This window comes from Paroedura picta, chromosome 1 (genome assembly GCF_049243985.1).
Source record: "Paroedura picta isolate Pp20150507F chromosome 1, Ppicta_v3.0, whole genome shotgun sequence".
In the NCBI taxonomy this organism is placed as follows: Eukaryota; Metazoa; Chordata; class Lepidosauria; order Squamata; family Gekkonidae; genus Paroedura; species Paroedura picta.
The window spans coordinates 123,482,857-123,499,039 of record NC_135369.1 but is presented as its reverse complement, the minus strand read 5'-3'; the positions used below and the strand labels follow the sequence as shown (position 1 = coordinate 123,499,039).

The 16,183-nt window shown below is 44.4% G+C and overlaps 1 protein-coding gene across 1 annotated transcript in view; it reads right to left on the bottom strand.

Annotated features, from left to right (window-relative positions):
- SESN1 (sestrin 1) overlaps nt 1-10,867 on the bottom strand; it is a 59,832-nt gene extending 48,965 nt beyond the window's left edge. The window contains exon 1 of the mRNA XM_077302564.1: nt 10,055-10,867. Within this exon, the coding sequence (XP_077158679.1) occupies nt 10,055-10,345 (291 nt within the window). The 5' untranslated portion in view covers nt 10,346-10,867. The remainder of the gene's footprint in view (nt 1-10,054) is intronic.
- Nucleotides 10,868-16,183: the final 5,316 nt, after the last annotated feature.

Below are 16,183 nucleotides of genomic sequence, written 5' to 3'. Positions count from 1 at the left end.
ATATAATATGTGAAAACATCCAGTACTTTAGTGTACTTGTCACAGTTAGTTCTTCAAATCACACCAAGACTTGAATAACTACCATGTAGATGGGAAAGTTGGGGTTTTCTTGGCACTAGCCACATGGCAGCCATTTTTCCCTACCCTCCTAGTGACCATTTTCTCAACAGAATATTGTTATAACAATCTTGCAGGTATTCTGGACTCCCAATTCTGTTTTGGTGGTCCCTGGCCCCAAGGATATCCTCCAACATGGTGGAATGAGTTGCCAGTAAAAACTTGGAACTTTATGGAGCTTTCAGAATTCCGCAGGGCCTGTAAGAAGCATTTTTCCTTATCACATTCATTATACCTGAGGGACCATCTCTCCTGGTATGCTCCCCGGAGAACATTATGCTCTGCACCAACTTGTTGGTGGTCCCGGACCCCAAAGATATCTACCTGGCTTCAACCACAGTCAGGGCCTTTTTGACACTGGCTCTAACCTAGTGGAATGAGTTGACAGAGCTGTCAGAATTCCATAGGGCCTGTAAGACAACAGTCTTCTACCAGGCTTATCGTTGAGGCCATGGCAGTTGGAGATCTAATGGGCCTTCTTCTTATCCTTGGTTCCATAAGGCCAATCTGGCATGAGATAGAATGGCAGTGTGTGTTGGGGAGGAATGAATGAAGCAGAACTTGGTCAGTTGCCATCTGAGGTGCAAGCCCTCACAGAGCTCCCCAAGTTCCAGAGAGCATGTAAGACAGCACTCTTCCATCATGCAGTTGGTTGAGGCCAAGGTCTACCATTACCATCTAATGGGGCTCCCCAGCTGACCCAGCTGAACCCCCATCATCCTCCATTCTGTGCCTGGCCACAATTTCCTCACCAAGCTATGGGTGCTGGAGATAGATGTTTGATCCAGTTTTAATGTACTTTAGAATTTTAAACTTGTATGGGTTTCTAATCCTATTGATAATCTTATTGATGTGAGCTGTCCCAAGACCTCTGGAGACTGGGAGCATAAAAATCAAAATACAAATAAAATTTTGTTTTAAAACTGTTTTAACTATGTTATTTAGTGTTGTAAACTGCCCCAAGCCCAATTGCAGGGAGGGGCAGTGCAGAAACCAAACTAATAATATTTTTATTATTATTATTTGCTGCCTACAGCAACAATTTCTCTCTCCTTGAGTTTCTGGCACCCTCCCCTCCCCAACTGGCAACAGCAGTTTTCCCCCACTTTAGAAAATAATCTGTTTTATAGTGACAGTTGCCATATCCATAAATAAGTGTATTTACAAATACATACATACTTTAATCCACTTTTCTGAATTGCACACAAATTCTAGTCCATCCTCCCTTCTGTGCCCGTGGTCTACTCGTTGTTCCTTTCTGTTCTATTTCTGGATTAGCTAAAGATTTCAGGTTTCCAATTACATCTCCCCTTACAATTTTGTGTAACATCTTCATGTATTACATCTAGCCTAGGACCCTGGATTGATGATCATCAGTTGCACTTTCTCTGCTTCTAGACTTCAAGATTTCCCATCTATCACCCAACTGCCTTTTATTTCATCACATCAAAAATGTATGTATATTTGGAATACATGTGGAAGTATTTCATGTACCTTTTGAAAATAATGACTTAGTTTCAGAAGTCCAACTTCAGTTAGTTTCCTACCCAATAAAGAATGAAAGCAAAAATCCCTGTGAATCACTTCCATGTTGACATAGAGCATATAGTTCATCTCTCTGCAGCAATTACAACAAGCCACAAAACAGATAAGCTAAATTTCCTCAGTTTCTTTTTGGAAATGTAATGTATACTGAACATTTGCTATTTCTTGCAGATCACTCAAAACCTAAGAGTACAACATTAACTTTTAATTAGCTAAAGTAAGGAAGATTTCTCCATGAGCCTCTACAATAATCACTCTCAGGTTCTTCCCTCGTTACAGACTCATCTATCTTTATTATTCTTGGCTTTCTCTATGAAACTCACCCAAAGAGGGCAGCATTTGGAGATCTGCTAGCTGATGATTACTGGTAATTTTTCTACTGTTATATTGCTCACTTTCTTTGACTTATGTTTGACCAATTTTTATTACATGCTGATATCAAAAGATTTTTTTAATACAAAGCCTGAGAGCTCTGGTAAAAGAAAGGCAGGGTAAAAATATTATGAATTGCATTGTTTGTGAATTATCACCTTACCCAAGTATTACAGCTAAAATGTACTTTGAAAAAGTACATTCGGACTTATATCTAAGGAACACAGTACTTCAGTAGAAAAAAGGTGACGTCACAGTGCCCCCAAGTGAGGGGGGAGATGAAGGAGTTATAGCACACACAGATCTCCCTTTTAATTGGTGGTGCCGATGTGCCTGGATTCCACATCAGATTGCTACCTGTTGTTATAAAAGGACATATCTGGCCATGACCAAATCTGTATTATCCTCAGTTTCCCTCTGAACATAGTTCTAAAGTTTGTTTTTATTTACAAGCCATTCATTCATTTATTTATTGATTGATTGATTGAATTTCTAGACCACCACTCTCAGCCATGCCAGCTTGTGGCATTTTACAATATAATAAAAATATTTTAAAAACCCCAATGCAATTGGGGCAATACAACTTGGTACAGCCAGCACAGTCAATGGCGGCAATACAACCTCTCCAAGGAAAGAAACTGACTCTAGATTACTAGTGATTTAAGACTCTTGCTAAGTAACTTTAAACCAGACATTAGGAAACTGGCATCACTTTATCAATCCCATCCATCACATTAAGAATTTACTGAACAGTAAAGTAGTTACTAAATGTGGTATCTTAAGATTCTTGCTAAGTAACTAACAGACCTGAGAAGTTAGTAATGCTGAATAAAGTTCATCAACTTTGTTCAACGCTGAGCTAATATGTTTTAACTTGATTTGAATAAACATGCAACTATTTGTTACTGTTTAGAATTTTATCGCTATTGTTTTTCTTAGTGCAGGAATTCCCAACCAGGGGTCCATGAGAGCTCTGGAGGTGGCCTGCAGCCTTTCCCTCCTACCTTAATGTACCTAGCCACAAGCTAGGGAACTGGATGCTTCCACCCAGAGGGGCTTAGTGGTTAGCCTTTGGGTGTAAAAATCAAGGCAAGGAGAGTCAGTTGAGTATGGGAGTCTGGGCTGTCTTCTCAGCTCCTGCCATTCTTTCAAGCTAGTATGAGAAGCTACCGTAGTCATAGTAAAAGTGGGAGAAGGGAGCAAAAGGAGGGTGAGGGGTACGAATGGTAATGTCACTTGCAGGGGGTGTAACAGGAAGGCATGGCCAGCTGACATCACTTCTGGGGATCTTCAAAGCTTGAAAATTTCGGCGGCGCCTCCACAGTCCAAAGGCTGAAAAAGGCTGCTTTAGTGGGTCATGCAAACTACTATTCTAAATAATGTTTTTATAGATTAGGGCAGAGGGTCCTGGGAATGAGCTTATCGAATCAAGGAAGTGGGGACCCCCAAAAGTTTGGGAACCAATGTTTAAAATTATTGTTACATGGCAGGAATTCAAGAAAAGAGGTTGCATTTACTAAGAAATTCAGGGCCATTCCGCACCCGGAATATAAAGAGAAAGGCTTACCTTTTGCTGACGCCATATTTTTGGTGTTTTACACAACGTTGTCAGCATCCAGAGTCCCAGCAACAAACCTGCCGCTACATCCCCCATTTTAAAGCGCTAGCTGGGGAATCCACAAAAGTGGATTACCCCACAGCCATGTAGCACAAGCGAGAGGGGAGAAACCAGCAAAAACATGCTAACGAACATTGTGGAGGCGAAGTAGCGCTATCTCTGCCTCCAGCACCCGCCCGCACACCCACCTCCTTCTCCCAGGGATGGGCCTTTAAAAAAAAAAAAAAAAAAGCAAACTGCCTAGAGCAACCAATACACGTTAAATCGTCCAGGCAAAGGAAAAAAACTCCCCACCAGTTAACACACAAAGCATGTGTGTTAAAGCCCCCCCCCAAATAAATTCAGGAACAAGGTTATTTTTTCAAAGCTTCAAGGCTCATAATTCCACAAGGGGTGGCAGTAAAGTAATCATAGATGCATAGGCAAAGCAGTGGAGAAGTTTTACTTTAAAAAAAATCAGCTTGCATCACGGCCCCTTTAAAACAGGGAGAAAGGTGATTGGCTGCCTGGCTTGATTGACAGGCGGGTAGGAGTTGCATTTATAGTGCATTCCTCTCCTCCACTGTTTCATGGAGGAGTGCAGAGTGCCAAGAAACACAAGAAGGCAGCAGAGGAGAGCGAGAGAGCAAGGAGGTGAGGAATGGTCAGAGGTGCGTTATTTTTTAGCGTTACGTCATGGCACTGGCTTAATGCTATTTTTTTCTTTTTTTTGATGTGAGGAATGGCCCTCAGTTAACTTCAGTAGCATATAAGAATACTTGTATTACTATTTGGAAATCTAGCATGTTTTATGAGATCAGGAAAATATTTTTCATCTTTTAAAGGAAATAAAGAACAGTTTTGAATAATCACAAACCGAATAAGCATCTCAGACTTGGTTCACGTGAAGCTTTTTATTCTTTTCCACAGAAATACAAATCCTCCACATGAACTCTACAGATAGGGAGAGGAAGAGAAAAGAAAAGAGGGAAATAACTGACAAAGCTGTTTTTGCACTGAACAGCCTGCTGCTGTGTAAATATATATTTCACTTATCATTTGGCACCAGCTCAGTCAGCAGGCCCATTCAAGGCAGTGCAAAGCCTATGAACCAGCATCACGTAAATAAACTTTGTTTAAATTACTGCTTTCTTATTTAGAACAACTATATGCTTGCCTTTTTTTCCTGAGTATCTCAGGGTCCAGGACATGATAAAAGGAATTTCATAACATGCACATTAAGATATTAAAACAATACTGCTCATGGCAGGGGCTCATGGGAACTGTAGTCCATGGACTTCCAGAGAGCCAGTTTGGCCACTCCAGTACAGAATGCAGATAGCAGCCAGTGACATTTAAAAAAAAAATCAATTTGTTATCTATGAATAACAAGATCAATTCAAATGGAACTACAAGAATAATTCAAACGGAGCTGATAGGAGAACTCCATTTATCAAGTGTAAGTCTCCTTCTCCAAAGCTGTTAAAAAGTTCTGGTGTGTGTCAGTAGCTTCTGTGCACGTAGGAAAGCAAATACCATAGTTGAACAATACCATCATAAAACCCACTAAAGCTCAGACTAGTAAGGATAAGATCAGGCCTTTAAACTCACGGTTCTAACTCATAGGACTTTAAATCAAGCCTCCATGGAGCACTGGAACTAGTACCAACTAGTAAAATGAGGATGCACAAGACTTACAGGGGGGAATCTCATCCTCCCTCTGCTTATCTGCTGAGCAACCCACTTGCTAGACTATGCTCTCCCAGGAATGCTACCGGTGCTGCCCTGCCAGGGCGCGCCACACAGATTCCAACTACCAACACCCTCAGCCTGAAGCAGAGACCAAATCATCTTCCAAGCTCAGTCTGAGAACACGCCATGGGGTCGAGATACCAGAAGAGCAGTCCAAAACTTGGTAGGCAACTTGGGGAACATCTGGGTTCAGTCCAGGGTTGTTTATTGTAGAAGCCATCCAACAAGTAGTTGGGAGGGGAGCAGGAGGAGCCGGGAGCACAACTAGGAAACCCAGGAACCCAAGGGGAACAAGGCAGTGAGATTACTGGGTTGAAGCAAAGTCAAGTCCAGAAGCAAAACCGAGGTTAAGTATCAAGCTGCAATCCAACAGAACTTCACCATTGAGGAGGTAGCAGAGCATCCTAGCAACTGAGCAGGGTTTGTACTTGAAGCACCTATGGAGGAGCCTGGCCATGTCCCCTCCCCAAATACTGCCCTGGCAACTCCCTGCACCTGGCCTAAAGTAGCTACAGCTTACCTCAATCTTCATTCAAAAAGGGCACCTCCACTCCACACCCCCTGGCTTGATAGCATATCGCCAACCTCATGCTCTACCAACAAGCTGACAAACCAACTCTGCCTAGCCTGCTTGTGCCACTACAGAAAACTGTCTGAGCTGGCTAGCACCCTCCAGATTGGGATCTGGGGCTGGGCCGAAAACCCAAACTGGCGTTCCTCTTGGACTAGGTTACTCCTTATTACCAATCAAGCCCGGGGGGGGGGGTGCCCCAAGTTTGCTGTAATATTTAACTTCTGTGTGAATGGTCCCAAGAAACTGATTTAAGTACTCACAGATCAAGGCACACTTCACCAGTAGCTGTAAGATAGAACTAGTTCAGCACCATTTCAAATCAACACAAATATACTCAAATAAGGGAGATGGCCAAGATCTGAAAACACAGGCAAAATTATAGAATTCATGGCTTCTGTATTTCTTTGAAATGATTACAGCAATCAGCAAATGATGTGGAAAGACTATGTCATCTTAAGGAACTTCTATTTTGATCTTATAGTATACTGTTTATTTTATTGTTGTTCCAATATTATAGTCATTTATTGCTCCTTACTGTAAGTATTTAAGAAGAGATGCAAATTACAGGTTAGTCACAACAACATATCTTGATTACATGTTGAAAAATATCATAATGAGGAAATCAAAAGCTAATTTATCAGTCCGCTGAGCAACCTGGAGCAGTTACATAATTCAGAACGGAATAGGAATTCATAATGATTAGCACTACAATCCTAAAATTCTAAACTACATATAGAATGGTACCAGCTAGATATCAGGAAGAAAATTTTCACAGTCGAAGTAGTAAGCTCCAGTTGACTGGCGGTCTTTAAACAACTTATCATGGATGCTTTAGGCTGAGCCTGTATTGAGCAGAGGGCTGGGCTATATGGCCTGTATGGCCACTTCCAGCTCTTTTATTCTAAAACTAGAGGCAAAGCGGAAATACAATGGGCGCTAGCCTTTCCCCGCAGGGAGTCCCCGGCAGTCACGCAGAGCGCGGCTGGCGGGGGCTCCGTTGGCCGGCGGCCTGACACGGCGAGAGGCGCTTCCCTTGGATAATGTTGCCGTGAGTTGGTTTTGTCTCAATGGCACATTCTTTTTAAGATCAGTTGCACCCTTCTAAATCCATTGCATTCAATGGACCTTGATAGGTGCAATTCTACTTAGGATAGCACTGGAAGTCTCTTAACCATAAATTGTAGGTGTTTGCAAATTCTTAATTGCTAATGAAAAATTATTTAATCAAGACTAGACAGATGCTTGAAGCAGCATCTGAAGTACTACAAAAAAGCATTCATTATACAAAAATACTACAAGATTGTTGGGTGCTCCATTTAAAATTACCACATTAAGCATACTGGTTTGATTTGGCAAAATTATTGTAATATTCTATTTTCAGTTTAAGAATTACGCATGGTTTTTCTACATAACATTTACCTTCTGTGAATCCTAAAAAGAGATGTCACTTAAAAATCAAACGTTCTTTTCAACAGTTTTGTGTAAGTTTTAAAGCTGCTCTCCATCGCCAATAGAGGGAAACTCTTTTTAAAACATCTTTATATGACCTCTAGGCCAGCATGTCACCAATATGTGGATGACACCCAGCTCTACCTGTTAATGATTGGCTGGTTGATTACTCCACCTAAACTGTTTGCCAAGTGTCTGGGAGTCATGGTGGACTGGCTCCAGCAAAACTGCCTAAAGCTCAACTCCCCAAAGAAACTTGGTGGAATGATTCCCATGACTGGAATGCCGTAGTGGATGGATATTTTATTCAAAAGCTAGGGGTAAAGAGTAGGAGCCCGCCAAAGGATGCAGTTTAAAGATATTGTTCAAAAGGAACAAGTTGTTTAAAAGAAACAGAGAAGGTCAAAGAGGAGGTGGAGTGATACTCTATGTGAGAAGCGGGCTTGACTGTCAAGAGATACTAGAGGAGGAGAATGACATTTCATTGGAAAGTATCTGGGTGAAGATAAGGGAAGGAAAAAAGTTTAGTGGTTGGCATCTGCTACAGTCAAGGAAGTTCATAGCTGAATGTGTCTGTTAGACTTTCGTAGGGTAGACTTCAATAAACTGAGACATGATGAGAGTCATCCCATGGACCAGAATACAGGATGAGAAAGGAGCAAGTGATGGGTGGGCTCTTTGTGATCTGAATCCACAACCAGGTTGCTACCATAAGATGACCTATTTGCATTCCTAATTCCTTTTACACACTAATCTCCAAGTAGAACTGAAACAGGGGCTTCAAATAGCACTAATATAGCATAAAATATCATTTAAAGCAGTGGTCCGCAACCTTTTTTAGGCTGCAGACTGGTGGGGGGAGGAGCGGCAGCCCATGCACAAATGTGCATGTGCGGCAGATCCATGCACGTGCATTTGCACCATGTGCGGCTGCAAATGCGCATGTGCAGCAATTTTGCCCATGCGTGGCCGCAAACATGCATGAGCGGCACTTTAGCGCATGCATGCATGCGTGAAACTGCTGTGCATGCGTGTTTGCGGCCACGCATGGTGCAAATGCACACGCACGGACCTGCCACGCATGTGTGTTTGCGCCAGCGGCCGCACTTCCCTTTTTTCCTCCTCCCACAAAAAGAAGCTTGCCGGGCCGCAAGCTAATTGGCCGCTTTGGCGGCCAATTTGTTTGCAGCCTGGGAAGTTTCTCACTGCTGGGGGGGGGGGCGGGGAGAGGGAGCCGCGGCCCGGTGGTTGGGGACCACTGCTTTAAAGTCTAGCCCACTCCCATGGATAAGATTCCAGAACTATTTTCTTAGAAGCAGGAGTGAAAGTAAGAGATGCCTACTCTGCACTGTTCTGGTTAGAAAGCGGCTGACATGACACCTGTTCTCTGCTTTGGATCTTCTTCCCCAAGGGAATTGTGCCAGTAAAACCATATCTACTTTTCCTCACAAGAATCTCTCTAAATATATCTCCCAGGCACTTCTCTGCCCATTGTCAATTAATTCCTGTTTGCTCTGGTGCCAACAAAACTCTAAAATTCAATTATTTCCTTCACCCTTCCCCAAGTCAACCACAGAAGAGTTTTTAATTACTAAGGTTTTTCTTTTGCAGCAAATGTGACTATTGATCCTTTTAAAAATTATTCTGATTGACAATTGTTTCAAAACATTATGAAAAAGGAACAGGAAGTGATTAATTATGCACCACAGAGAATTAGAAGCAGTTTAAAAACATGACAAGGAAGACTGGTAGGAGGTTAAGTTACTGATTTTCCACATGCTTTGAAGTGCATTCATCTGTATTTTCCTCTACCGTATTACAAATAATTTTTTTAAATTTTGAAATAATATCACATTTGCTGTAGAAAATCAGTTGAGGAATGTCATGGTACAATAACCCTGGCAAGTCTTAGTTGCACTTTGTTAGTCCATATGTGGACAGATGACACTGCAATTCAATGAGTGAAACAAAATCTGGTCTTTTAAAAGACCTAAAATATGGGGAAACTTGAATGCAATGAATAGCATACAACAGCATCTGGATCCATTAACAAATTATAGTAATTATAGAACAGACAATTGCATGGAGCCTATAACACAGGGGTAGTCAAACTGTGGCCCTCCAGATGTCCATGGACTACAATTCCCAGGAGCCCCTGCCACAGAACGCTGGCAAGGGCTCCGGGGAATTGTAGCCCATGGACATCTGGAGGGCCGCAGTTTGACTACCCCTGCATAACAGAACAGGATGGCTATTAGATAAGTCCATACAAGACAGCCTCTCATTTAGCCATGAAATTCACAGGATGACTGTGAGCTAGTCACTACACCTCAACCTAACCTACCACAGTGGGCTTTTGTAGAGATAAGAAGAGGCCCACATACTCCACCTTGGTGGCAAAAGGGAATATAGGTACATTCTCCTTGTACACATACACAAAGTTGGCAACTTAGTTTGGGATCCTAAGCATACTGAAACAAAAATTAAGTATGCAGAAATCAGCAAAACTTAGTTCCCAGTCTGGTCCAAGATGAACAGATAAATGGAAAAAGCTCTAAGCAGCCTTGGGATTTTTAAAAGATCACCAGAGTGGCCGGTTGGCTGCAGGCAAAAACGCCCACCACAAACACCGCAAGCCAAACTGTTACCTGAACACTCTTCAGAAGAGCCTCGCTCTTCTCCCGCACATCTCTGAAGGGGCACCGCTTGGACAGCATCAGCAGGCGGGCCAGCATCTCATTGAGGCCGCTCGAGGGGCCAGGAGCAGAAGGCGGGCGCCCTTCTGCCGCTGGAGGAGACGGTTTTCCTCGGACCAGAACCGCGGCTTCACTTCTCTTCAGGACCGCTTGCCTGATGTTTTCCAAGGCCCCGTCTCTGGCGCCGGCCTCCCTGCTGCACAGCGCATCCCAGCGCACTTCTCCCTCTCGGTCAGCAGCCATGACTCGGGACGGGCACCCCGGTGCGGAGGAGGCCCTCGCTCCTTCCCAAACCTCAGCTCACCGTCATCGCTGGAGAAGCCAAACGAGCCAGCCCACGAGCACGGCGCCAAGGTCCCCAAGCAGCCTCCTCCTAAGCGCCCGTCACCGGCCCGTCCTCATGATGGAGCCCCACTGGCAAGGGGGAGGAGGAGGCGGGAGGCGGGAGGCGGCGAGAGGGCTGCCCGGCTTGGCCAGCCCCCCTCCCGCAGCCCATAAAGCCTGGCGCCAGGCTCGGCGGGAACAAGCCGCCTCTCTCCGGCGCCGGGGTGCGGGGCAAGGACAAGGGGGCGCGGCCGCCTTCAAGGGGAAGAGCGGGGCGAGGTCCCTCCAGGCCCGCCTGCTGCCCCGACACAGAAGGCGCGGGCGCCCTCCGGCTCCACTTGGAGCAAGCGGCAAGAGCCCCGTGAAAAGGGGCAGGCGACGCTCCGGCAGAGGGAAGGAACCCGGGCGCCCCGCTGCTGGGCGCTGCCTAAGGAGCGCGCCCGACACCCTGGAGCGGGAGGAGCTACGGGGCCCCCGCGCACCACTCCAGCACCCTCCGCCCACCCAGCAGAAGGGGACGGCGGTAGGCTCCACCCCCTTACTCCGGCGAGGCGACATGATAGACAACCACCTCGGCCAACCCCATTTAAGGTGCAGCCAATCAGTGTCACTCAATCTCGGAGTATTGGTGTCTGGAGCTGCCTATCAACGGGAGCGTTAGAGTTTCCGGGTTTAAACGGAACTACAAGTCCCAGAAGAAAGCGCGGGTTGCATTAGGTGTAGGAGTGTTGCCCCGAAAGTCAACTTGCTATTTGATGGAATCTTTCGAAGACTTTTCACCCCCATGTCACCTGTATATCGCAGGAGAGTATAGAAATGCCACTTATAGGTCAAGCAGAGGACAGCTTGGACTCGAGGAAGAGTTCCCGTCAGTCTCACAAATAGGCTGTGGATCTATATGAATATCCGTTGCAGCACTATTAGAATCATAGAGTTGGAAGGGGCCACACAGGCCATCTAGTCCAACCCCCTGCTCAACGCAGGATCAGCCCTAAGCATCCTAAACTAAAGCATCCAAGAAAAGTGTGTATCCAACCTTTGCTTGAAGACTGCCATTAAACAGTCCCAACTTTGAAATAGTTGTGAGTGGATGCAAAGTGGAAAAGCTTAGCCATAATGGATGCTGTCCACTAGGATAAGATTTCCAATGACTAGTAGTGCATTGTTGTGGGAGATGGTGAAGAGCAGACTGAGTCTCTGCATCCATGGTGCCCATGGTGGTATTTTCTGGGAGACTGTCATAGATTGCTGTTCCCTCAGGAGATCAATTATGTTTCGCTATAGTACTGAAAACAGTTTCAGCTGTAGATTTTGTTTTTGTTATCTTGTTCATCAACTGTGGATGCATCTACAACTCTGCCTGCCATTGCTGTTGTATGTTTGGGTAGGCATCTAACACAAGAATTGATTACATTTAACGAACTGCCTTTAACAAGAGGATGTGAGGAAAGTTCTTTGTTGAATTGGTTCAGGGAGCAACATTAAGCAGATCTTTTCAGAAGTAAGCCCCATGCTATCCGAATTGGGATTGCAGGCATGTTGTGCTATCTTGTGGTAATCTGATAGAATAAAAAAGTTTATACAAAAATAAGGTCTTAATATTTATACAGTGTAGGAAGTAAACAGAATGTTTTTTTTTATTGAAAACAAAACAGTTTATTTAATCCTTTGTGGCATCTACAGGATTGCCATCAGATGTGAAGAAAAATGTTATGCCCTTTTATGTATGGAAATAAAATTCCATTAAGCCTTTATATAGCTAAGCCTATAAAAAAATTACATTCCATCAAGCCTTTATTAGAGCCACCATGGTGTAGTGGTTAATCGAATCTGAATAACAGCAAACTGGATGACCTAGTTCTCAGTTCTCAGTACTCTCTCAGTCCCACCTACTCACAGTGTATCATAGGGGGAGGAAGGGGAGAGGGCAATTGTAAGCTACTTTGAGAATACTTTGGGTAGTGAAAAGTGGAGTATAAAAAACAACTCATTCTGGTTTGGACCTTTTTTCTTTTCAGGCAGTTGATAACTGGAGCACTAACATGAGCATTAGAGGCTGAATCTGGCAATCCTATGCAGAGTTACTCCAGTCTAAGGCCACTGATTTCCATCCACTTAGAATACAGTAACTTTGCATAGGATTGTCCTATAAAATATGTAGCATGGCAAACAACAAAAGTACCTTCTACACAATATACTTTAAGGTTTCCTTATATTTTGATTGCATTATCAGTCATGCCATCTTGGCATTCAAGAGGGTTTTTTTTAATGGGCATTGGAATTCCTGTTCCATATTAGATTTAGAGATTAGAACAAAGAAGGGATAGAGAAAGAGGGAAATAATGTGTTATTGAAGAGGTTAATATATCTTTCTTACACCCCCTCCCCCCTTCATAAACACATAAAAAATTAAATAGCTGTTATGATCAAATCCTAACCCATAAAGTTCCTTTTGGAGGGTTATTGCTTAGTTCTCACATATTCAGTAAATTTGGCTCTTCCATAAGGTAAAGGTAAAGGTATCCCCTGTGCAAGCACCAAGTCATGTCTGACCCTTGGGGTGACGCCCTCCAGCGTTTTCATGGCAGACTCAATACGGGGTGGTTTGCCAGTGCCTTCCCCAGTCATTACCATTTTACCCCCCAGCAAGCTGGGTACTCATTTTACCGACCTTGGAAGGATGGAAGGCTGAGTCAACCTTGAGCCGGCTGCTGGGATTGAACTCCCAGCCTCATGGGCAGAGCTTTCAGACGGCTGCCTTACCACTCTGCGCCACAAGAAGCTCTTCCATACAGTCTATTTATTTCTGTGTCCAAAATAAAGATTAAATCCAAGCAAAAATATTATATTTTCATTAATGACACATATAGTTATCAGTGTTGCAGACTGCTTTGATCAATCAAAATTTAACAGGACATTGAAATAACATTGCAATATCAAACACTATTTTAGTTTTATGGCAAAACCTGGAAATTTAAATATTTACAATAATTCTGCAGCAACTATGAATTATGCACTTATTTACCTTGTGGTCTCTTGGAAAGTGATCCAAATACATCTATTTCAGTCTCAGTGCATTTTTCAGCTTCCCATATTGAACACACTTCTGCCAGTGTAAGGAGACAATACTGACTTTGACAGACCAGTGCTCTGATTCAGTATGAGGGGAGTTCATGTGTTCCCGTACTGAACATCATTTAAAGGTATTTGGAGGCCCCAGAAAACATAAAATGAATGTCCTCCTATGGAATCCTGCCAAAGTAAGCTTTTGGAGCTTTGGAACATAATTATGTAATGCACTAGGGGCAAAGCCCGTTGTCTCCAAGAATACAACGGGCGCTAGAGCTTGGCAGTGGGAAGAGGAAGGGGAGGAGTTGTCCAGTCTGTAAGGGCATGGGGTTGTCATGTGTGTTGTGTGGGAGGTTGTGGTGGCATGGTGGCAAATGAGGTCATGGGTGTGGAGATATGGGTGTCAAGAACCTGTGGTGTGGAATATTCGTTGATTGTGGGAGAGGACTGACCTTTGGGAATTGTGGCATAGTGGTTACAGATGAGCTTTCCAGAGCCATGTCCTCAGATATATGAAGGGAAAATCATACTGGAGACTCTTCTTAGGGGAAGATTACATGGCAACCAATTCCCCCCAGTTTTGCGTCATTTCCCTTCTTGTGTGAATTAGGCCACATTCACCGAAATGCCCCTCTGCCCTAATGCACATAGGGTAGTCACAGTACACAGGTGTCCACCCTGTTCCTTCTGTCCCATATTTTCACTGTTGGTAAAATGTTATGTGCCCACATGCTTCTTTCATGGTTGCTCCTTAGAAGAACGGATTTTTTTACCTTTTGCTTACTACCCAAAGGAGTCTCAAAGCGGTTTACAAACACCTTTTCCATTTGTCTCTCCACAATAGTCAACCTGTGAGGTATGTAGGGTTGTGAGAGATCTGAGAGAACTGGGAATGGACCGCAGTGACCCAGCAGGCCTCAGGTGTCTCAAAGCATTTTCCAATCGTCTTCCCCTTCTCTCCCCATAGCAGACTTCCCATGAGGGAGGTGGGGTAGCGAGCCTCACAGGGAAGCTGGCAACCCTAAGAGGAAGACTGTCTGTGCACAGCAGTCTTGACCTTAGTAAGGTTTTTAATACTGTTTTTTATTTGCCAAGCCAAGGTTATTTGCCAGTTACTATTTCAGTTACAATGTGTCTCCAGACATTTACTTGTTCTCTATTTAGTTTCAGGCTGTAAATATTTATTTAGATCTTCCTGCACTTTCCAGACTCACAGGACTGATGCTGGTCTGCCTGTCTGCGCCCCAGAATACAAACAGTTGCTGATAATGGCTGGCCATAACCCATAGCCCAGGAGAGACACACCTGCACCACTCCCTCCCAAATGCAGGCAAAAATGGCTCATTTGAAGGCTGGACTCTGAGGCATTGTATGATTTTGAAGTCCCACCTCCAAACCTCCAGGAATATTTCCAACCCAGGGGTAGCCAACCTACAGTTGTGGCCTGGAGAGCTCCTGGAATTACAGCTCACCTGCAGAGTATAAAGATCAGCTCCCCAGGCAGAAAGGGCTACTTTGGACAGGGTTGTGGTAGAGAAGAAACATTTAAGGCTTCCCACACAGGTTGTTGTTGAATTGAAAGACTTGAGGCCTACTGCACAGGGTTGTTGTGCAGATGAAACAGGAGACAAAAGAGCCAGCTTCCTCTGCAGAATATCGCTGTGCAGTAGGCCTCAAATCTGCAGAGAGTTGCAAAGAAGGAAGACACATGGCTTGGCTGTGTCTAACCCCCGGCCAGAGCAGTATTTTAAGTGAGAAGGGGCTTTTCTGTGGCCTCCCTGTCAGGCAACTGTTTGGCAGAAGGGGAAAGTCCCCCCCCCTCAAAAGGAAGGCCCTCAGGCTCCCCTGCGCTGCTCTTGGAAAGGCCTCCCTCCCCTCAGTCAGGGCCTGTCAGAGGCTCCTTTGCAGAAGGCCTGAAGGGAGGGGGGAGCACTCTGCAGCCTCCTGCCAGCTCTGTCATGGTTCTGAGGCAATTTACAGTTGGACATGATAGTTAGGACAGCCTTGGGGCGAAAAGGGCTGGCACAGCCTGTCCAAGCCTCTGTTCTCATCCCCCTTGGCAGCCCTGCTGACCTCCTCTCCCTTCGGTGGTCAGGAGCAGACTGGCAGCCAGACTCTAGCTGGGTGGATGGAATTTTGGTCTGTCCTGGTGAGGGGCCAATAGGAAGGTACTTTGCGCGCCTCCCCATTGGCTGCTTGGCCCTGGATGGACACTCGGAGGGCCCAATCAGGAGCCGCAAAGCTCTGAGTTTTTATCCTGGACAGGGCCCGCCCTAACTCCTCCCCAGGTGGCCTTATTCTTTTATTTAATAGGACCCTATCCTATTTAAAGATGTCATGGATCCTGATCAAAGAAATCTCAACTGACAAAGGCAGATTAAGCTGTGTAGAACTTATAGACACAAAAAAAATGGTTTTGGATCTTTTGGAAAAATAAAAAAACAGATCAAGAATGAAAAGAAAGTGAATATGCCCCGCATAGATTTTAGTAGATTCAAGTGGGTAGCCGTATTGGTCTGAAGCAGCAGAGTGCTTGTACTCGAAAGCTCACAGCTTGAATAAATCTTTGTTGGTCTTAAAGGTGCCACTGGACTCTGATAGATTTTAGTAGTTAGGCATTAGTTGAGAAACTATGCTTCTCACAGAGCACTAGTATATCAGATTACTTTGAATCCATACTCTAATTTT